This window comes from Leptidea sinapis, chromosome Z, assembly GCF_905404315.1.
Source record: "Leptidea sinapis chromosome Z, ilLepSina1.1, whole genome shotgun sequence".
In the NCBI taxonomy this organism is placed as follows: domain Eukaryota; kingdom Metazoa; phylum Arthropoda; class Insecta; order Lepidoptera; family Pieridae; genus Leptidea; species Leptidea sinapis.
This window is the reverse complement of record NC_066312.1, coordinates 28,866,236-28,890,310: the sequence shown is the minus strand read 5'-3', so window position 1 is coordinate 28,890,310 and position 24,075 is coordinate 28,866,236. Positions and strand designations below refer to the sequence as shown.

Genomic DNA, 24,075 nt, shown 5'->3' with positions numbered 1-24,075 from the left:
TGAAAAACTTCTTAAAAGGTTGCAATAACATGAATTACTTTCACCCACCGATTGAGAGTGGAGCGACTGTCTTCAGGCTGTTAACATAATAAATTTTACCGTACAATATAAATTGCTAACATATTTTTATGAAAAAAAAAAGCCTTTTGCACACTCCTCTCAGGTCTGAGGCGCACTTATTCCAATTACTTTATTTAAAAAAAAAACAGTTACTCACTGTAACCAAAAAATATTTTTACTGATTGTCGTAGCTAATTTTATTCAAAATAATACACTTGGATAAATTCAAATTTAAAAATGTAATAATTTTTTAGTTCTAAAAAAGTAACTCTACAATAGTAGTAATAGTAGATTGTAGTCTTGAAGTAGTAGTTCTTTAAGCATATCAAATCTCTGTAGCAATATAAAATTAAATAAAATATTTTATGGACAACAACAATATTAGGTCTCAAAAGAAATATGTGTATCATTATGTAATCTCTATACATTAATATAAAAACATCCAAAAATATTGCACTCCGAGTGCCGGTAGAAGTGAAAACTTGAACAAAGAAATACATGTATAACTATCGCCTAAGGGGAGAGTCTTCGGTAATAACATTGCTAAAAACCAAATCATTCAACTGTAAGAATATTTCACGGTTGAGATTCGATTTCTCGTCCTCTCGGTGTTTCGGCTTCGCAGTCACAATGATTCAATCACTGGTCCAATGACCGTATGACCATTAAATTGAAATAGCCGAACTATATTTAGTTAAAAGTATAAATCTTTCATACCTAATTTCACCAACTGTCTTACGAATTTTCGATCATGCCATGTGTCCTGATGCGAGATTAACATTTTATACCCATCACAAGAAAAGTGCTCAACGCCGCTAAAGAAGTTTTCACTTCAAAAATAATTTCGTCGTAAATATTTAATTTTGTCTCAATAATGACGTGGATATTTCCGTACAACACGTTGTCACATATACTTGGCACTTTTGTGACAGTCACTTGGTAGTTTGCCCTGAACTTTACATCGAACATCGTACATGGATGGTAGATTATGCAAGATTGTAAGCGTTATTTATGGAACATTTTCTGTACTTTTGATCTAAATACCTACTTAATCAAAAATAATGAACACCAGTGGGAGGTTCCTTTGCACAGGATGCCGGCTAGATTATAGGTAACGCAACGGCGCCTATTTCTGGCGTGAAGCAGTAATGTGTAAACATTACTGTGTTTCGGTTATGATATGCGCCGTAGCTAGTGAAACTACTGGGCAAATGAGACTTAACATCTTATGTCTCAAGGTCAGGAGCGCAATAATTGTAGTGCCGCTCAATGTGATGAAGTGTGCAATGTGTCGCTCCCTCCCCCCTTCCCCTCTCACCCCTCCTCCACCTGCGACACGATACTAAATTCTTACCAAATTATGTCTAAGTCATACCAAATAAACCTTATATATACCAAAGAAAATACTTTTTAACATTTCACGGAACCAACTCTAGCATTTGATCAAATCACTCTTATTATCATATCCCTGCGACATATACATATTATGGTGTAGTTGATGAGCTAACGTCAGTAATTTTTCTGTAATGCACCAAAAGAAGTAAAACTTCAAACAGTAAGTCGATCCGAAACTTTGTATTGGCAGATGTTTGAAATAAAATTATATATTTCAGAGGGTGTGATCGAGTCAACTGGTATGACAACTCAGGCGCGAAGCAGTTTCCTTCCATCAGAGATACTGTGGGGTCATCGTTTTGAAACTATGGTCTCCTTTAGAAAAGAGACTGGTGAATATGAGGTGAGTACAAATTAAACATTACTTATTTTGAAAATTCGGAAAAACAATTTATTATTTATAAAGTGATACCTCACTTCTGGGACTAATTAAATTAAATTTTTAATCAAAATTTATGAACGATACGGGACTCAAACCCGCGAACTCTCGAAATCATTTAGATTTGAATGAGTGACATCTCAAGTCGATTTTCTAATATGCAATTATTGGGGTTGAGCAGGTTATCAACTGTAAAGTAGATCCTGTAGATAGAGCCACAACCTGAGAAGTTGAACTAAACATACTGAGATTTACGAACCATACCTCACTCGAACGGTTGGCTCAGTTGGAAAAGCGCTCGGATGAAACCCAGCAATAGATTAGTTTTTTTTTCAATCTTAGTGTAATATACTGGATATGGCCGTAACAGTTGTCACGCCAGTATCAGTGATACTATTAATATGTTACAGGTTGACTACACTCGCTTCAACAACACCTACGAAGTCGATACGCCACTTTGTTCTGCCAAGCAGTTGGATGAGCTTCGAGCAACTGTCTCTACTTCACAAAAATTAGGTGATGATATGCTAACTTCTAAAACCACTATGTGAATAGGTGATAATATGATAACTTCTAAAATGACAGTATTAATTAAAAGGTGATAATATGATAACTTCTAAAACCACAGTGTTAGTAAGTGATAAAATCATAACTTCTAAAATCACAGTGTTAGTAGGTGATAATATAATAACTTCGAAAGCACAGTGTTACTAGGGTATAATATGATAACTTCTAAAACCAAAGTGTTACTAAACTGAGGTATCGATATTGCCACTACTATATCAATAATATATAATATCAGTGTTAATAGTGTTCCCAAAAAGAAATCAAAGGCTTCTTTATCAAAAGAAAACAGGAAAAAACGCATTCGATATGATAAGACCTAAAACGAACTTACAAACTAATACTTCTAACTCATCTCAAACTAAGCAGCAATTAAACACTACCAACCGCAGACAGGATAATCCCAATCCGGCTGGTCACCGTGAAATTTTAAGTGACCAAACCCTCCATCACATAGATCAACCATGAAAAATTTGCACGTATAATGTAAAGTCAGTAGCTTCAACAACACGCTTTCTAGAACTGATCCACGCACTAGAAAATGTAAATCATGATATTGTAAGCCTTGCTGAAGTCAGAAGAATAGGATGCGAGATTAAAGAACACACAAATCATATCTTTTGTTTTAAAGGCGAAACAAAAGGTCTTCATGGAGTGGACTTCTTAATAAAGAAAAATTTAAAACACAATATAGTTAACTTTAACGATATATCCGAAAGAGTTACTTCAAATAAGACTCGAGAGCAAAGTATTATCGTTAATACAAGTTTATGCACCTACTACAAAGGCAAGCAACAACGATATCAGCAAATTCTATAAAGATCTTAATAAAACCCACGATCTAGAAGATTTTAATGTAAAGATTGGACGCGTTTAGAATCGCGATCACCTAATAATGGGACAACACGGTTAGGGCACCAGAAATGAAAGAGGAGAAAGACTTTTACAATATGCCTATGAGTATAAACTATGGCCTATATAATGAACCTAGCCTAGCCATAAATGGACCTGGATTTCTTCAGGAGACAAGATAAAAAATGTATACTAAAAATGTAAAAAATGTGTAACAAGTAGACTTCATACTGAGCAACACACCAAAACATATTTATAACATAGAAATACTAAATAAAGTTGACATCCCATCTGATTGTAGACTTGTGCGAGCTTCGGTCATTCTAAAAACACTAAATCTGAGCAGAAAAACCTTCAAGCAATTCACAAATCCAGTTAAAACTGAAACAGAAACAGAAAATTACAGTAGAATTTTAGAAGAAAACTTATCGAAACAAAATTATTTCAAAAATATTAATTATTATATCCAGAATCCTATTATAATAAATTGGAAGAAGCAATCATATCTAGTCTTAAAATAACAAAGGAAAAAAGCATCAAAGAAGAACATAAAATATTCAATAATAGTACCTTAGAACGAATAAAGAAAAGAGCGGAACTAAAGACAGCTAAGAACAAAACAAAGATCCTGTGTTCTGGCCGGCATTCTAATCGGTCCATTCGTATCAATCCAAATAGGAAAACATACATTTTACGTTGTTCCTTTCTTTTAAAATACTATGTTACATAAGAAGAGTTATTAGTTTGAGGCCATTCTTTCGATTGGCGTCATAAGAGTAGGGGTGTTTTTTTTACATTTAAGACAGTTCGATTCCCAGACGAGGTAAGTATTTTTTAGAAAATCTTTGAATGCAGGATTACTAACTTTTAAAAATAACATAGTCTTCTTTCAGTAAAATAGCCTATCTTCGATATTAAAGGTACTTTCCCTTCATGTCCCATAACTTTGGGACACCCTGTATAGAAAGACCCACATGACAAACAGAGAAGACTATCAAAATTACAGACGGACAATCTTAGAGAAAAGTCTGTTGAATTAAATAAGTGCTATAGAGCCCAAAACAATTAAAATATGGTGGTAGAATCGGTAACTGTTCCAGATCAATTGTGTGAGTCAGAAATTATACTGCTCTATAAGATAGGAGATCCAAGAGACGCAAGCCAAACACGAGTGCACACAAAGAAAATTAAACATCGGTTACTTTCAATACAATATGCCATGGAGAGAAGTATCTGGAGGCTTAGAAAGGAACATAAAATATGAAACAAAACCATTAGGAAAAAAACAAACCTTACAGATGTCCTTGAACACGGATTAATAATGAAATGGCAATAAGCAGGACATGTGACTAGGATCCCAGACCAAAGATGGACTTTAAAAGCCACAAGATGGAGTGGTCCCTCAGATACCGAGATAGGCCCAAAATGAGGTGGAGTGATGACCCTCTTACAGTGGCAGGTAAAAACTGGCTGGAGAAAGCAAAAAATTGTTGAGTTGTGGAAGAAGATGGAGAAGGCATATAACCGGATGGGATTGAGATTATAATTTAAGTAATAACATTAGTTTAAGGTTAATTTTTTAACGTTACTAACACATTAAAACATGTAATCTATACTCTTGAAGAAATATGCTTATTATTATTATATCAATAATAACATGTATCTAAGATGCATGCACTCATTCTATAAAATTGTCATGCTAAGTTCGAATTATGTCCCATTCCAGATCGCATGCTAGGCACTATTCCCAAGACATTCTCTAATGACACGCTTGACATGAGTTCCGTAGATTCCATGTCGCTGGATGAACACATAGAAATCAAAATCCCTGAGGCGAGAGCAAGAGAGAACAGACTAATGGCCCAAAACAACTTTGTGCAACACGTCAATGAAAAATATAAGAATTCCAGTCACACACATTTAGCCGTTGAGGATAAGCACGGGGAGAGAGATGGGAAGGATATCCACAGGAGTCATAGTCACGCTAGCATGAAGAAGATTCACGGGCTTACGCCGAATGGTATTGGCCATTTGGCTAACGGCCATATAGACATCAATAGGATAAGCAAGTAAGTTGGTATTTGAGTATCGTAGTATATAGCATAAAACTGCTGATATACGTACGAGTATATATGCTTCAAATTATCGATAAAATTGTATGTTCTAATTCTGTTTTAAGGGTGTGGTGTCAATGCAATCACAAGCTTATATCTAACATCTTTTATCTAGTTTATCAGAGGAGCTGTTCGGGTTTATGGACATTACGTCAAAATGTTAAATATCACCCGCATCACGATGACGTCTAAGATTCCACAACCTTTTTGCAAGTTTCTTGCCTCTTTTTCTATTTTGTTCATCGCACAGCCACTTTGTGGAATAAATTACCGTCTGCTTTTTCCCTGAACTGATATGAATTAGTGACCTTCAACAAAACAGCATACTCCCACCTTAAAGGTCAGCAACGCATCTCCTGACAACTGCTGTTGGACATCAATGGGTGGTTGCCTCATCACTCCCCATCCCCTAAGCCTCTTGCCCGTTTACCCTTTTTATATATAGAAAAAAAAACTAACAAGCACATGAGATTTTCTATAAAACAGATTCTTATCGTCCATTGTGCCTTTTCCTGATCAAAAAAGAACCTCCAGTTCGTCCTATAGCTAATTGCCACGATCCCGTGGTTTTAGAACTGGAGGGCCTGCTCAACCAACTCACCGTCTATCAAACGAAGTTTTGTAAGCGTTCCACCGACCACTTTTTAATGCCGAAGTAGCAGTATATTCATCACCATCATATCATATGGAAGACTGCGAGACAGAGGCCTCCCCCAAAGATCTCAAAAAATGAAAAGGTTTTTTTGTATGACAATTAGAGACGAGATGAGCAGGATGTTCAGCTGATGGTAATTGATACGCCCTGCCCATTATTACAATGCAGTGCAGTAAAGGATTCTTGATAAACCCAAAAATTCTGAGCGGCACTACAATTGCGTTCATCACCTTGAGACATAACACACTTTTCAACTCTCGTTTCTTAGCATTATATATTAAAAAATTTTGTCTACAAAAACAAAAAAACAATTATATCATGCAGATATAATTGTTTTTTGTGTACGGCTTTTTTAGGAGTTTTCATTCAGTTTGATTATATTTTATTATTATTAACTGACACTAAAAAGTAAAATAACAAAAGTAAATTAAACAAACCTTTACCTTTAATATTAATAAAATACTATTATTTGTATGTACTACATATTGATATCTTTGAAGTCGGTACCAAGGCAAATTTAAAAGTACACTCGCAACGCGTGACTTTGAGCGAGATAGCTTCGTGTAGAACAAAACAACCCGAGCGCACACACGTGGCCAGACAACCTTAATAATTACTTACTTATTATTCGTACGTTCTTCTAACGAGATTATTTAATTTCGTTTCCAATTTGACTAACACATTGAGCAATGTTATTAAACAGCTTTTTTTTTGTTTCCAGATCACCAAGCGATAACCAAATATCAGATAAAACAACTGTGATCCCCATATTGGTGACATCACCAGCACCAGAACCAGCTTGATAAGAACTTCTAATTGTAATAATTAATGCGAATACAACCACAGCAACCTCTTAAGACCCATAGTTCAAAATAATCAGGTGCATTATGTTCAGAATTCTTCTCAAATGTTGTATATTAATTTAAGCCAAGAAATCTTTCAAATAAAGAGCATTAATAAATCTTTACTAGAGATTTATAGTATTTTATAGTATTTCAAGTGCCAACAGCTTATTAAATTAAGTAAATTAAATTTATTAGTGCAAATGAATTAAACATCTATTATATTTTGCCAAATAAATAATACTTAATATAAACTGCACTCATTTTGTTGATTTGTGATTCTCTTTATGTTTGTTTTTAAAACACTAGAATTTAAAATTAGAGTAATGTGCTATTTAACGAATAAAAGTCTAATTTGGTCCATACAATTATTATTGAAATTATATCATTAACAGATATATTAAAACTGTAATGACATAATATTCAGAACTCCTAATATGTCCAATTAGATATTCCAAGATATCCATCCGTCTGCCAATATGATCTGCGTTTTATGTAACGTTATAAGTAATTTTATTTTCAATGAATTGTAGTCACGACTATTGACGTATATATATTATCTAAGCTTATTTCATTATAAAATAATAAATAACCAAATAATTGCACCTGAGCCTGATACTTAATGCTGCTAAAATGATGTAAAAATAGCATTGTGAATTGATTTTCATCTTTATATTATTTCTGATTTACGTAATCTAGAAAATATTGAATTGGTGATGCTGCTTCCAAATTAAACATTGAAATACCTACAAATAATATTTTAACTTAAATAATAATATTATTTAAGTATAATATCATAACTTACAGCATATATTATTACTTGATGTAACTTTCATAATAATATGAATATGATAGTATTTATTTTAGCTAAATTTTAACGTGGCTTCCCAAATTTCTACCAAATGTAGGTTTTTTAATATTTTTTAGCGAATTTCAACTCTAGTTAATTACATTTAAGGCTTTTAGTTAATAGGAGTTTTCTATCGACAGTCAAACTATGGATAGAAAATAATTCTTCCAAATGACATAGCTTTTTGCTTAGTTAACAACGATGACAATTTTTTGCATACATTGAACGGATAAAATAGAACAATTTCACAATTACAAAAGAATTCATAATATTTTATACTTACTTCAAAAAATTGTCGTCCTTGTGCATTTGTCTTCAAAATGACATTCGATTTTTAATAATGATAATATTTATAAGAACAGTAATTAGAGCTTCAAGCTTAAAAATACCAAACGTAATTCAATGAAATGGCTCTTTAGCGTTATGGTAACCAGTATTTTTGAATTTCTTAAATATAATGTACAAATATCTCAAAGCGATGTTTGTATAAGAATAAGATTTGTTGCGATGGTATATAGAATTAATTTTTCAAATTAAAGAACGAAAGTCAAATTAAAAGAAGAAGAAAAAACGCGACTACAACAGAATTATAATAGTTCCTTTAAAATAAATATTGGTTTTTAGAAACAGAAAATATTCAATAGATACCATGTTAATACCATCCTACCATCCAGCCATACCATCTTAAGTATTTAAATAAGTGTAATAAGTTTATGAGTAATTTTAGAAACATGCTTTTATAATGATCACGAATAACGTTAAGTTAGAGCAATATCTGTATGTAAGTAGCTAATTGAAAATCATGAACCTCAACTATTATTATTTTTAATAATAATAACCTCAACTATTTTGTTTATAATAAAATAGTGAAATATATATTGTCTCGTCTAAACTCAAGCAACCTTTTATTTGGGCTATACAAAATATATTTTAATCTTTCAAAACTACGTGTATTCTAACACTTTTTTATTATTGTAGTACTTGGATAAAGTAGTTCACAGAATTTTGGTCATTAACCTTTGTAAAATTCGCTCAAAAAGAAGTAGAAAAGAGAGTAATACAATACTACGTATAGATAGTACTATACATCAGAAGTGGGTACATTCAAAACCAAGTTCACTCTACGAGAGCGACAGAGACAAGAACTCAAAGGTTACTGACCGACTTTCTTTCTGCTGCACGACACAAGTGCTTTTATACAATATAGACCTCAGAATTAGATTAGATACAAAAAATAAATTGTATAAAATTGGTGTGCCAAATTAATAGCTATTCAATCGTCCTTGTAAGTTAGAGAAATTAACTTATATTAATATGATCAGTTGGATTGTTTAACAGTTCAACGGAGTCGAATTGTGTATTTGATGTCCTTGCTCCAACTTGGCACTGAAAACTTAATATTTAAAAGCAGATTATGGAATTACTCTTTAAAAGGATCTTTCTATTATTAATTTTAAAACTTATATTCCTTTAACTTGGCGATATTACAAAAATGACGTCTCTCATCGTCAAGGCCCGCTACTACGAAACTTTGACTTATCCGTTTATTTCATAATAAATGGATAATTCTTAACAAATGGACAGCACTTCATAAATGGATTATTTTATATACACGGAAAATTATAGATAATGATAAATTGAAGTTGTTTTAAAGGTAAATTACTCATAACATACACTCGTACGGAACGTTGTTTTAACTAATTTATTATTAAGCGATTTACTTACCATCAATGCCGGATTAAGCAAACGCGGTGCCCGTAGCAAATTCTTTCAGAGAGCCCTTGGTCTATATTGGAAATAGTCTGTTATCGAGAGTCTGACGTGAATTGTCTTAAATGTAAAAGTTTCACGTTTTTGTGACTTCAAGTGAATTCCATTAACCACATCTTAATAAGTTTAATTCAGAAATTAATTAAATTAATTATTAAATAATTAATATTATTAATTAATTCAATCAAGCAGAGATGAGTTAGAGAGAGATGGTTTAAATATGTGAGGCACCTTCTCGCGCCCGCTTCTCGGCCCGTAGCAATTCCTAATTTTACTACGTGGTTAATCCGGCACTGATTCAGCTTAATATATTGTATCTGACATGATCAAAATATTATTTTAATTTAATTTGATCGAATACCCAGCATGTTATCAAAAGGTGATGCGCAGGCGCCTCTTCTTTACTTCAATGTATTGCTTTTATCAATATTATCATGTTTTTAGAATAGTAAAAAATATTACATTTGTATAAATGAGTTTTATTCTCCTTTATCTTAAGTAAAATATGAATATTTGGAGGTTTCGCGATCTTGAGATAGTGAAACTGAAGTGGCAGTGGGCACGGCACATAGCTCGAAGAACGAATGACTGTTGGGGCAGTTAAGTCCTTGAATAGCGACCACGAACTCGGAGACGCATTGCTGGTAGGCCCCCTACAAGATGATCCGATAATCTGGTCAAGATCGCCGGAATAGGTTGGATGAGGGTAGATGAGGGCAGTGCAGGACCAATTGTCGTGTAGATCTTTGGGGGAGGCCTTTGTCCAGCAGTGGACGTCTTCTGGTTGAAGTGAATTTGGCCGCTTTGAGATATTTTAATTATTTTAATGAAAATAAGGGACGAGACGAGCAGGATGTTGAGCTGATGGTAATTGTTACCCGTATACCCATTACATTTGAAAACCCCAAAAATTCTGAGCGGCACTACAATAATTGCACATGTTACCTTGATACATAAGATGTTAAGTCTCATTTGCCCAGTAATTTCACTAGCTACGGCGCCCTTAAGACCGAAACACAGTAAAGTTTACACATTACCTACTGCTTCACGGCAGAAATAGGCGTCGATGTGGTACCCATAATCTAGCCGGCAACCTGTGCAAAGGAACCTGTGAAACTGGTGAAACTTGACAATGCTCCAGTTAAATTTTGACTTCTTCATAGAACTAAATCGTATGTAGTATCGTAAATATAGGTCCATCGTCCGTGGTAATACCATGGACGATGGACCTGAATATACTTACATTAATGCTGTGTACCTACCTACTCTTAATTCAGTTAGTAAGATGTTAGAGGCCATTAAATTATAATAAACAAAGTCGGTAAATGTTTGGAATTTAATTATTGCAATTTAAAGTCAACAACAAATATTTATCATTTAATACGAGAACTTATCTAGTTAATACGGAACTTTCAAAGCAAACAATTTAATTATATTATTATATAAATGAGCAATTTGTGCTATCTACTAATATAATATTGTAATAAACACTCAATAAAACTGAGTCAATGTTATCAAGAAGTAATAATAATAATTAAAATCATCAATCATCATAAAACGTTTACTTTTTCTATTCGTCACAAGATGGCGCTATACCACAAACTAGCTTACTCACTTAACACTCTTAATGAGTGCACCACAAGATGGCGCTATTTGGTAACATAAAATGTTTATCAACTTTTCTTCACACCTTTTGCTTTGTCTTTCACGTTTTCTTCCTCGCTGGAGGACGATGAATGATCTGGAGCGTTGAAGAACTCTGGAGGGTATTTGATTGAAGTGGGTCTATTTGTTAAACTGGCTCTCCTGATGGCGTCTGCAACCAGTCGGTCCGAAATATTGGAGAGAGGAGATACTGGCACAATTGGTGTTGACAAGCTGTTCATATAACCTGAAAAATAATATCTCATTTTAGTGCTTCATCTACATTTTGCTTGACTACTAATACTATAAATTATTAACTACCTTTGTAAAGATTCATATCAAAAAGTGATAACCTTTTTGGAAACAGAATAATTTAAATATTTTATTTGAATAGGAGTTGGTTTATCATATTTTGATAACCGTGACCGATGAACCAATAACGATCTGGATTCTTGCACAGTGCGGTTTCAAAGGCATTTTCTTCCATATACTATAAACATATAAACTAGTAGTTGCCCGTTGCAATCGCAAAGGTTATAATCCGCTAATTTGTGGTTGAGGCTATCAGACTGTAATTGTCTAGCTATTTAAATACAAGGAAAGCTCAGACGCTTAAAACTTAATAATTAATAACGAATGCTTGAAACAAGTCGTTGATTGAAAATATAACACATAACACTTAAGTATTTGTTTTTTTACCCTACTCTGTGATATAACTATTAATGGATTATTATTTATTTATTTATTTATTTGGATCATCAACATTACATATATTACACATTTATATAAACTTATGCTAGGTACAATTATTCTGATATATGTAACAATTAAAGATGAACACATCATTCAATGGTAACAGTGAACAGTGTGATTTATACAGTCAAAAATGTCTAAGTACTAAAATGTATATAAAGTAAGGATATAATTTATATGGTTTTATAATGAAGAGGATATAGGTACATACTACTTAGAAAAAAAAACTTCACAGGTTAGCTTGATGTGCGAGAATTTTTACAAACTTTTTTGAATTATCGTTGAAAATATCGATTTCTGAATTTTTTGAGTTAACTTCGTTGTATAATCTACAAAGCCTGACGATGGGGGCGTTGAGTCCAATGATTGTTCTGCAGTAAGGAATGTGAAAGAACTTGGATATCGTCTGTCTTAGGTATTTAAAGGGTACTGAGAGGGATATGCATTCTTGAAGGTCAGAATAATTTATTTTATTATTAACTATTTTGTGCAGAAATAATAAATCTAGGTAGCTGCGACGAGATTTTAGTGAATGAAGTTTAAAGAAGTCGAGGCGTTGGGTATAAGGGCATCTAGAAGATATTCCAGGTGTTGAAAAAGCTAGATGTCTCGAAAAAGACCGCTCTATTGATTCAATGCGTTGCGACTCCAAACTGTTGAAAGGATTCCAAACAACACTTGCGTATTCAATATGGGTTCGTACCAGAGCATTAAACAGTAGTATTTTGGTTTTTACACGATGGAATTCATTGGTGTTGCGTCTCATAAAGCCAAGCATCTGCGTAGATTTTTTAACGACTGAGTCTATGTGCGAATTGAATGTGAGTTGATTATCGATAAGAACACCTAAATCACGGATTTCACTTACTTCTTGTATTTCTGTATTATTTAACGTGTAAACAAAATTCAATGGTTTTTTTTTGCGGGTAAATTTTATAAGGAAGCACTTGCTGATATTTAAATACATATTGTTAGTGTAACACCTTGTCCATATTCTATTTAAATCAGCTTGTAGTTGTGCACAGGAGACAGGGGATGCGGTAACATAAAGCTTCAAATCGTCCGCAAATATAGAGAATTTGGAGTGGAGTATTAAATTATTAAAAAATATATGGTATAACTATTAATTCTATTATTTAAATATGCTTTATCTTATTATTTTTATAGTCGTTCAACTCGTTTTTTTAATTTCTTCTCTTTTATGCGTAGATAGGTATATCGAATAGTATAAAAGTGTGTATGGTAATTTATTGCCTTTTGTAGTGTTATATAAATAAAATCTCTTACACCTTTAAATTTCCTAGAAGAGATCGATTATTAGCGATAAGGTTGCCCAATATTATTATGTATAAATTGTAATTTATTTTTAGTGCAATTAAAATGTTTCATTCCTTCATTCCTTGAAGTATGGAATGAACTGGCCCGGAGAATCCAGCACCTATGGAAGTAAGAGACCGGCGACGCTCGCGAGACTTATTCCTCGGGTGTTAAAAGAAAATGTGAACAGCGGTGATCCATACGTTTGTTTCCTACTCGATAAAACTGTTCACTGCATTGAAAGCTGCTGTTTCAATTAAATTGAATATAACTATTCGATAATAACCGAAAACTGCGGGAAGTATTTTCGTTTTCACTGAATGTACCCACAATCAGTGAGAATCTTGCAACTCTTTTAAACATGAATAATTTGTATGTAGTTTGTGTGTTCTTGATAAATATTAACGAATATATTACTAATGGAGGTAGAAACTTACACTTTGTATTGGATAGTTTTTAAGAGTAATTGTTACAATGGGCACGCACGCTGACGCCCAAATTTGACACGCGACGTTATTTGGTCAACTAGACCAAACCAACCTATCATACCAAGCCTACTGTAACTCTCAGGACTACTGAACCCAAACCAATGGACGAGAATTAAATAAATTACTTACAATAAAACATATCTTTCTAATTGAATAAGAATCATGTAATTATAAATAACTATATTATAATTGGTCTGGCCATAAATACTGTTACAATTAAAAATAATATATTACATTTGAATTTGGAATCTGTCATTTTTATGTGATTGTTCATTGAGTTTTCTCATTTTGGCGCCAATACATTGTACAATATTTTGCGATTTTAAAATGGAGTGGGGTGATAAAGAGAACCGAATCACTGTGATTGAATTACACAGAGTAGGCATGGAACCAAATGCAATTTTTAAAACTCTCCATACGCTTGGTATTAGTTAAATGTTTGTGTACTGGGCAATGAGACCTCTTCTGCTTGTGACAGAAAACGGTCTACGCAGTCTTGAATGGAAACGAAAGTTTCGGAATTTATCAGAGCTGAAGACTGGCCGTCGTCTAGTCTCGATCCTAATCCGCTGGATTATGATTTATGGTCAGTTTTAGAGTGTATGGCTAGCAAGCCGTATGCCTAAACGCCATGATAATTTGGAGTCCCTAAAACAATCCGTACGATTGGCACTTAATAATTTTCCCATGGAAAGATATCCTTCTATTTATAACTGGCCTCAACGCTTAAATGACTGTATTGCGGCCCAATGGAGACCACTTCGAATAAGCTTTTTATGTTTTATTTACTAACACACTGTAAATTCTATTTTTCTATGTTTTTGATATATATTGTACATTCTACAAACGTAAAATAGCACGAGTAATATCTTTTTTAATATTTTTGTCTCGTTACGTGCGTACACACACATTTTTTTTAAAGATAATGGAGTCACGGCGTTGACAAATATAATTGTGTAAATACTTGTTAAATAACATGTGGAAACAGAAACATGCCGATAGCTGGATTGTTTATCATCACGTTTCAAAATACCTAATTATAATATTCAGCATTGTTAACCAAAATCATACTAATACAAATATTTTTTTGTCTCAAAAGAAAACATATCATAAAAAAACATGTACAAGTTACTACCTATATACTCATAATAGGTACCTACTACACAACATTATATATCACAACCATTAGGTACAAACATAAACCCCCTTATTCATAATGGTCCGCTAACTTAAAACAGCCGCTAAGGAGTGTTTTTTCTCATTCTGACTTAGGTCAATAGAAGAAGACAGATTGAGAATTAGCAATGTTTTATCTGATCTGCTAATCATAGGCACATAAGTGAATTTGCCAGAAACTGTCATAACCATAATGTTAACACCAGGAACAGACATAAACTGATGATGCCTACTACTCGGCTAAGTCTTTTGTGGGGCGATGTATATGCTTTTACAACAAGATCCCAGAAAATGTTCAAAACAAAAGTATTACGTTATTCAAAAGAATTGTTAAAAAACGTTTGTGTGGTAAAGGTTACTATAACATAAATGACTTTCTTAATGATACCACAGATTGGGAATGGAGCGACCGCCCTCAGGCTATTAAATAATAAGTTTAATGGTACAATGTTACTTTGTAAATGTTACTTTATTTGTAAAACATATTTTTGATGGAAAAAAAAGCCCGCTGAGTTTGTAGCGCCCATTCTTCTCAGGCCTGAGGCATTCATTTTGGAATGGGTGGTAGATTTTTTGACTTTCAATAAGTGATTTCACATCCTATTTTGAATAAAAATATTTGAATTTGAATTTAGTTAGCAGACTATTATGAATAAGGGGGTAGTAAGAAGTCTACATACTTAAGTTTGGTCAATGCATCTAGACAAATAGGTACCTACCTACCTACGAAGTTTTTTTTGTAGGACATTTTAAATAAACTAGGCACATACAGACAGTAGGTTTGTGTGAAACAGACAAAAAAAGCAGGTGCCAATTTTGTTGGAAAGTGACATGACATGACAACAATCTTTATAGTAGTATCAGAATATATTATAGTTGTACATATACAGGATACTATAATATATATATATAACTATCTTTATAGTAGTAACTGACCATAAATCATAATCCAGCGTATTAGGATCGAGACTAGACGACGGCCAGTCTTCAGCTTAGGGGGCCTACTCCTAAAATCGATATTCGATAAATCGTGGCATTAGTCGTGTCGAATCCTATTCTTAGTTACTTCGTCATCAATGTCGAAACGATGATTGAACGATCTAAACATTATTCGATAGTGTCGGTCCTAACCCTACTCTTAGTTGAAAATGTCAGAGACGAATATTCGAATTTCACAAATAATCAAACGTCACTTTTACGATAATCTCAACGACACCTTCTAGGCTGTCGATGCTATTATCGTTTCAAGTTGTATAGATATATTTGCCATACAATATACATACTTAATAAATATTATTGAGATAATTATATGTGATTTACTATTCAACAGGATTTTTTTACTACTAAGTAATTTAAGTCATTTTGTTGAAATAGGAAGTCGATGAGAAGGGTTGAGTTACTTTTTTTTACATTTTATTATCCGCAAGTTTTGTATTATTTATTCAATTTTAACTGGTCATATTATATTCATTACATATATTTTAAAATTTACATTATGTGTTAAAGATACCAAATTGGTGGTGCAGAGTCTGGCGCCTAAACTATGTTTTGACTTTTGACACTTATCAGCGACATAGCTCAGATAATGTTTAGGTTTGAACATATTTCATTCATACTAACATCGTAAAAAAATCAAAATATTAGTCTATGGTAACGATAAACGATAAGGAATTCGAACATTTGTTAGAGTAGGATAGTTGCGATATATTCGGAGTATTATCGTATCGTTCCGAATGTATCGTTGTCGATAATGCGAGTAGACCTCCTGATAAATTCCGAAACTTTCGTTTCCATTCAAGACTGCGTAGACCGTTTTCTGTCACAAGCAGAAAAGGTCTCATTGCCCGGTACACAAACATTTTACTAATACCAAGCGTATGGAGAGTTTTAAAAATTGCATTTGATTCCATGCCTACTTTGTGTAATTCAATCACAGCGATTCGGTTCTCTTTATCACCACACTCCATTTTAATATTGTACAATGTATTGGCGCCAAAATGAGAAAACCCAATGAACAATCACATAAAAATGACTAATTATAATATAGTTGTTTTATAATTACATGATTCTTATTCAATTTGAAAGTTATGTTTTATTTTATTGCTCATAAGGCCCATAGTAAGTGATATTATGGACATAATACTAACGATTTATTAATATAATTGAATTGAATTTTGTCAATGATTCGATAGTTTCGTGTGATAATGATTGGCAATGTTTTCAAATGTGTTCAGTAATAGTAACAAATAAAATAAGTTGTTCTGATCGATTTTATTACTTAGACTAAAAATCGTATCGCATTTCAAATGAATTTAAACAGAGCCGTGATATCTAATCGACTTTTAGTTACGATCAGATGACACTTATTGCGATGTAAACAACAGATATAAAGTTCTGACCTAAATATATTCATTACATTGTAAAGTTATTAAGTTAGTTAGCTAGATTATGGGTACCACATCAACGCCTATTTCTGCAGTAGGTAATGTGTAAACTTTACTGTGTTTCGGTCTTAAGGGCGCCGTAGCTAGTGAAATTACTGGGCAAATGAGACTTATATCTCAAATGATCTTATGTCTCAAGGTGACGAGGGCAGTTGTAGTGCCCCTCAGCATTTTTGGTTTTTTCAATAATCCTGAGCGGCACTGCATTGTAATGGGCAGGGCATTACAACTACTATCAGCTGAACGTTCCGCTCGTCTTCTTTGTCCCTTATTGTCATAAAAAAAGAAGTACATTGGGGCAGTAAATTTCTCAAATGGCGACAACATACTGAAAGACCCTGACTGAAAGACTGAAGAGATTTTCAGATTTTTTTCTCCCTCACAAGATGGACCGATGATCTGGTCAACATCGCCGCTATAGGTTGGATGAGTGATCGCAGGGCCGGTCGTTTTTTCGTCGAGATTTCTTTTGTGGACGTTAAATGTATATATGTATGTAATGATATTAATTGTGCTATTTTCCAGCACAAAAACATTGACTACATCTCTTAACAGTTCCTTGGTGATTTAATACTATTTGCAACTTGGTACGGCACCCTCGTGTGGAAGTCACACAGTCCTTGGAGGTCTGTTATCTAATACAAATGTAAGCTAAAGCAAGACAACAGCCCAGAACAGGTGGATTTCTTAGAGCACCTTTGTTGATACCTATTACCTATATTATTTTCAATATGCATTTTAGCATTACTTGGTTTGCATTTCCTCATTTACCATAAGCACCAAACTTAAATATTACTAGTAATGCACTTCCATCAATATCACTGCTGAAATCTTAATAATTTTTCAAAGACCACATTATTTTTTGAACATTTTTTTATTGTTAATTGTGCAATTAGAAGTTGAAAACAATAATTTATTCAAAAGCTTGCCTAGTTCTTTGTTGTTGTTTTTACATTTACACCCATAATTTTATTATAAGTTGATAATCGTAAAAGCTAGGATTCATAGTATGCCGTGAATTAGATTATAATTAAAATTTTTCAAACACGTAACCATATTAACTGAGGCATTATAGTCATAAAATGCGTCACCAACATGCCTATCGATGACACGAATTAAAGCTTATCAAACGCTTTAAGCCGAAAGTAAATTTGTTTCGTCTTAATTTGTCCAGATATTACTGTTATTAGTTTTAATATTTTTTACCATATGGATGTGTTTCTCTATAATGCGGTTTAAGGAACTTTCTCCAAAACAATTTATTCAAACAGTTTTTGGCATTATCTTACTTGCGCGGTGTCTTCTTGTTTCTACCATGAAGCAGTAATGTATAAGGGTTCTTCTGTTTCGGTCTGAAGGGCGCCGTAGCTAGTGAAATTACTGGACAAATGAGTCCATGTCTCAAGGTGACGAGCACAATTGCAGTGCCGCTCAGAATTTTTGGGTATACAATACGGGACGAGACGAGCAGGGCGTTCAGCTGATGGTAATTGATACGGCCTGCCCAATAACTCTGCCAATAGCGGCATTACAATTGCGCTCGTTACCTTAACCATTTGCCCAGTAATTTTACTAGCTACGGCGACCGAAACACAATAATGCTTACACATTACTGCTTCACGGCAGAAATAAGCGTCTCTATAGTTCGAAGATTTACTTAATTTAAAAGCCTTACGGCCGTTCCCAATATACTATCTACAGATAAAGATAAATTACTATCTTCTACTGTCAGTAATTAGCTGTCAATAATCTGAAGCTGTCCCAACATACCCGATAAGTCATTCGTATCGCCTTATATTGGGATGCGTGAATTGCAAATTCCATACAAACTTTATATCGCTGGTAAGCTACGTCAAATTGACATACAGCGTGCACGGATATAGTGAGTTACCGTCGATAAGTTTATTGGGACAGAAAAGTCAACGATACTTACGATTTTTATCTCAAGTAAGAAATAGACTGAATATTGGGAACGGCCGTTAGTAAATAAACCAATCTAAAACTTTAACTGTAGGTATTAAACGCGAAGTAATTCATTTTTTTTTTATCTTTATCTTACCTTTGTCGCTACAGAATTACAACAGGGAGAACTAATTTGAAATTTGAAGTAACTTTACATTGCGTTTATTAATAAGACAGTAAAGCTAAGTTAATCTTTGAAGTGTGGCAATGAGAGATGAGGTGGCAATAAAATGTTGTTTCAATAACCTATCTATCCTTAGCTTAACTTACTAGAGATAGACAAATCTATCCTTTTACGCTTACTTACCTACATTTCAATAAACTATTGATAGATAGCATTGGACTATATCTGTATTGGACATAGCTATGGATAGATAAAATCGTGTCATTAAACGGTGACAGCAATGTATCCGTAAGTTAAACTAAGGATAGATAGGTTATTGAAAAAGGCCGTTAGATTACTTTCAAGAGACTGTAGACTTAAGTAGGTAAGTATATTGTTTTAAATTTTAATTTCAATTCGATACCTTCACGTGTTTCGGAGATTAAAGAACTTGACAGACCGTCTGTTACGGTCGAACGTCAAAGTGATATTATAATTAGTGTTCCATATTTTTCTTTTTAGGTATGCACCCTAATAAATCCAGATATGTCATAAATAAGGTTTTTATTACAAGCAAGCATGTTCTTCATGACAGGACCGACCAGTCACCGCAGTTCACCAGGCTGACGTTTTAAGCCCTATTAAAGGAGCCCACACACAAAAACATTGATGCAACAAACGTGGGACAAAAATGAAACACATTGCAACGCCACAACATAAATTATTCGTTCAATATTTACATAAAATATGCAATAACAATAATTTGTGACTAACTTAATTAAAATATTATTCATTTACGTTTGAAATGTGCTTAAATCTAGTAAATATTTCATCTTACATATGAGTTAATGAAATGAAAACATCCAAATACATTACTGAAGACACACAAATAAATAGACTTCACTACTCAGGTATAATGACTTGCGGCAACTTTCCCTTATATAATAACGTTTAGGTGATTTTATTCATTTATTTTTTTGAGTAGAAAAAGACTTCTTTATAAGAAGTAATCTGCCAGTGAAAGTCCTGTCAAAATATTTCAAGCCGTTTCAAAGTTTTGATTGAGTAATAAGACAATCCAATAAACACTTAATTAACGTAACGTAAAAATTAATACGAATTACATATCCGTTTTTGTTCTATATTTATTTATATAGATATATTTACTAATATACATATACGGCCGTTTTCAATAACCTATCTATCCTTAGTATAACTTACTAGAGGTAGACAAATCTATCCTTTTAGGCTTACTTACATTTCAATAACCTATCGACTAAAAGCGTTGGACTACAACTAATAATATAACTATACTGGACATAAGTATGGATAGATAAGATCTTGTCATTAAACGGTGATAGCAATCTATCCCTAACTTGAGATACGTTATTGAAAACGGCCGTTGAAATTAAATAGCTTTGCTAAATTTTGCACTCCCTTCCCCGTCAACTTTACCCGAACGAAAGTGACAGACTTCAAATAAAAATTGCAGTCTACGCAATTTTATTTCAGTTGATATATACCCACAGGTACAAATATAGACTGTTCAATTTCTAGACAGAGTAATGAGCTTCGATTGAAAGTACGATTTGGTACCTACTGTAGGTCTTCAGGTCAATACTGAGTGGTCTGGGCACTTTATATAAAGTAATGCTACGGACACACTACCTTATCATCTACCGCCCTGCTACCGCAATAATTATGGCACTAATTTCCGCTTTACTTTCCTCGCTTAAAGCGATGTGGTTGTACTTAGCGTTCTTTGATGAGCGAAAGTTAACCGCCGGAACTATAGCTCAAGGCAGTAAGCAGGATATTGCCTTGTGCTATATTAATTATTGCCATAAATCTTGTTTATCCTAGGTAATGCTTTAATTATTTTGCCATAAGCATTGCTATATCACAGTGTATCCACAGCTTTACAAACGGAATGAAAATATCACAACGTATTCGAGCATTTAACAGTATACACAATAAACATATGCATGAACTAACATAGAAATAACTACAGTGCTTATTTTAATATTATGTTTTCTACGAACAATGTGCATTTATAACTACCAACTGACTAGTAAAATAGAATAATATGTAACTAACATATGATATTTTGTATTGAATTTTATTACATACGAGTATATCCACTGTGGAGATATATTTTAAGTTATTAGATACCTTAGTTAACACGTTGAAATAGATGAGATTCGAAAACGATTGTTTCGTTGATAATATGGTAATCGAATATAGAAAGATATTTTCTATTTGACAAATATTATCTTCAGTGTCCTAATTTTTGTATAGTATAAACAAGTTCATGGAGTGATAAAAGAATTTATAATCCATGAAAACTATTTATGAGTGTGCTCACAGTATCACACACAGTACATTTCTCATTTTTATCAACTATAATACAAATATTTGACAATAAAGGAAGAACATTATTTTTTTATTTACATAAGGCTGAGTTGCATCAATTAACTTTAGCAATAACAAACTTGTTAAGGGACTGGTTAAGCAAAAAATCTCTTGCAACATTTGACAATTTTTAGATGACGTTATAACTTTCAATGTTTTAACTTTAACCGTCCAATCTTCGCCGGATAAAGCGATTGATAATGCTAAATAGCTAAATAGCAGCCTGTCAAAAGTTTCAAATAAATATTCGATATTGACTTCATATTTCACTCTTTAACTTTAACTATGCCAAGGACTACGATTTTTCAACACATTCTGCAGCCTATGTTAAACTGTTACTGTTAACGATAATTATGAAGTAAACCTTAACTATAACAGCTAATAATATGATGCAACCCAACCTTAGTCATTTACACATTTTTAATATAGTTACAATAATAAATTACATACTAGATGCGTTAAAAATCTTGTTAAATAATGTACATATATCTAAATGTGATGATTTGTTATAGATTTTGTAAAATACATGACGTTACAGAAACTTAGTGGAATAACAATTCAGCGTTTTGCAGGATATTCTAAGACATTTTGTTTTTTTACAAAGTTACAGTAAAGTCTCCATTTGTTTGTTCGGCTTTAGGTTCCGGAGTCTTCGGTTCTTTATGTCTCTCTGGTAGCTTGAGCATCATGGGTTCCGAACTCTCTGTTATATCATAAACATATATAAATAATAAATTAAAATACCTTTTTTGCTCTAAATAGTGATTTTCATTAGTATAACACAATAAATAGAAGATTTCTTGCAGTTTATTCTAGTAGGCTTCATCACATACATAATAATAGCTTTAAGAGTAAAATGTATACACTTTATTAAAGTCCCAGTCGCTGTTCAGGCATTACCTATAAATAATTTTGAATGTTTTATTAAAATATGTCTTTGTCGTAAATCACAACACGCATAATATCACAGCCTGGGACCAGATTATGATTATTTAATAGCAATGACAATGACAGTACAATTTTATATTAAGAGCGCAAAAAATAATGCTGGGCGAGTATTTTGCGCCAGTTCTTCTCTCTCAGAGCGGAGGTAGTGTTAGAACAGACATCAAAATGAATTCTGAGGGAATACATTTTGAGAAAATAAATACTTTTTTATGCCTTTTAACATATTTATTCTCATGTTCGAGTCCAGGCACAAATATTGAGCAGTGAGCGAAAATAATTCGTACTTATACAATCCCTCCGCCAATGATACTGCTCAAGATCCGTACTAGGGACGACTCGTTATAAAGTCTTAAGTATAAAAAATATAATGTGTAAGATTATGTTAAACAATTAACACAAGCAAGATAGAATTGATTGTTAGAATATCACAAATTTAAAGGTCTGTCACATTTTAAGTATAGAAAGGGTGGAGTGAGCAAGGAATATATCAAGGAAGAGACAAATCTATCGAAAACTGCTAGACCAATCTCAATAGGAGTCGAAACACTTTGTCTATATGACATGAGACTCCCATTGCAACATATTATAGACATACGACTATTTGGTTTGTCACCACTCTTTGCTATTACCTCCGTTTTCTCCAAAGTTATGGAATCGATTATCAACCACCAGCTATTGAGATACCTAGAAGAGCACCAGCTTATCAGTGATTGTCAGTACAGTTTCAGTCAAGGTCGGTCACCTGGACATCATTTTCTCTCTTTTGGCGCAAGTGATTCAGTCGAAGGGAGAAGCGTAAGCAGTTAGTAGGATATATATTGCAAGACTGCAATATATATCCTACTAACCTAAACTGTTTCTTTTGTAAATCAATGATTAGCTTTAAATCTGCAAAATCCATTGCCTTGCAGGCTACAGTATTGGGTATGATTTTTAGACCAGCAACGCCAACATCTCTCGGGATAGCGTCAACGAGAACCGAAACAAATTGTGTCCGAAACAAATTGTGTCAAATTGTGACTATGATATGCAAAATCTCGGAATGGGGTCGGCATAATTTAGTCCAGTTAATTCTAAAAAGACACAAGTGAGTCCACTGCTAAAAAGTTTTGTATCCCCTTGATTCGGGTTCAATCTACTGCCACAGCTTGTCATACTCGGTGTTGACATATCGAGTGACGATTAATTCTGTAGTCAAGTGATGTGGACGAGAAGGCCAGATTAGCCTCTGAAAAGCTGGGGCACTCAGTATGGCACGATAGTTCTCCATTTTGAGCCACCGCCTGCAACTATATAATGCGCAAATTCAGCTTCACATGGAGTACTGTTCTCATCTCTGGGTGGGTT

General features: G+C 33.4%; 2 protein-coding genes across 10 annotated transcripts in view; one reads left to right on the top strand and one right to left on the bottom strand.

Moving 5' to 3' along the window:
• Nucleotides 1–9,954, top strand: part of LOC126979213 (G protein-activated inward rectifier potassium channel 3-like) — a 73,678-nt gene extending 63,724 nt beyond the window's left edge. For all 4 annotated transcript variants that reach the window (XM_050828471.1, XM_050828470.1, XM_050828473.1 and 1 more), the window contains 4 exons: nucleotides 1,674–1,798; nucleotides 2,245–2,350; nucleotides 4,977–5,319; nucleotides 6,741–9,954. In XM_050828471.1, the coding sequence (XP_050684428.1) occupies nucleotides 1,674–1,798; nucleotides 2,245–2,350; nucleotides 4,977–5,319; nucleotides 6,741–6,822 (656 nt within the window). In that variant the 3' untranslated portion in view covers nucleotides 6,823–9,954. The remainder of the gene's footprint in view (nucleotides 1–1,673; nucleotides 1,799–2,244; nucleotides 2,351–4,976; nucleotides 5,320–6,740) is intronic.
• An 891-nt stretch (nucleotides 9,955–10,845) lies between these two features.
• The window catches only part of LOC126979215 (G protein-activated inward rectifier potassium channel 3-like), a 56,115-nt gene continuing 42,885 nt past the window's right edge, over nucleotides 10,846–24,075 (bottom strand). For 3 of the 6 annotated variants that reach the window (XM_050828476.1, XM_050828478.1, XM_050828479.1), the window contains one exon: nucleotides 10,846–11,372. In XM_050828476.1, the coding sequence (XP_050684433.1) occupies nucleotides 11,155–11,372 (218 nt within the window). In that variant the 3' untranslated portion in view covers nucleotides 10,846–11,154. Of the gene's footprint in view, nucleotides 11,373–20,073; nucleotides 22,484–24,075 lie in introns of those variants that run through there. The other 3 variants (XM_050828477.1, XM_050828480.1, XM_050828481.1) reach the window with 1 other exon arrangement.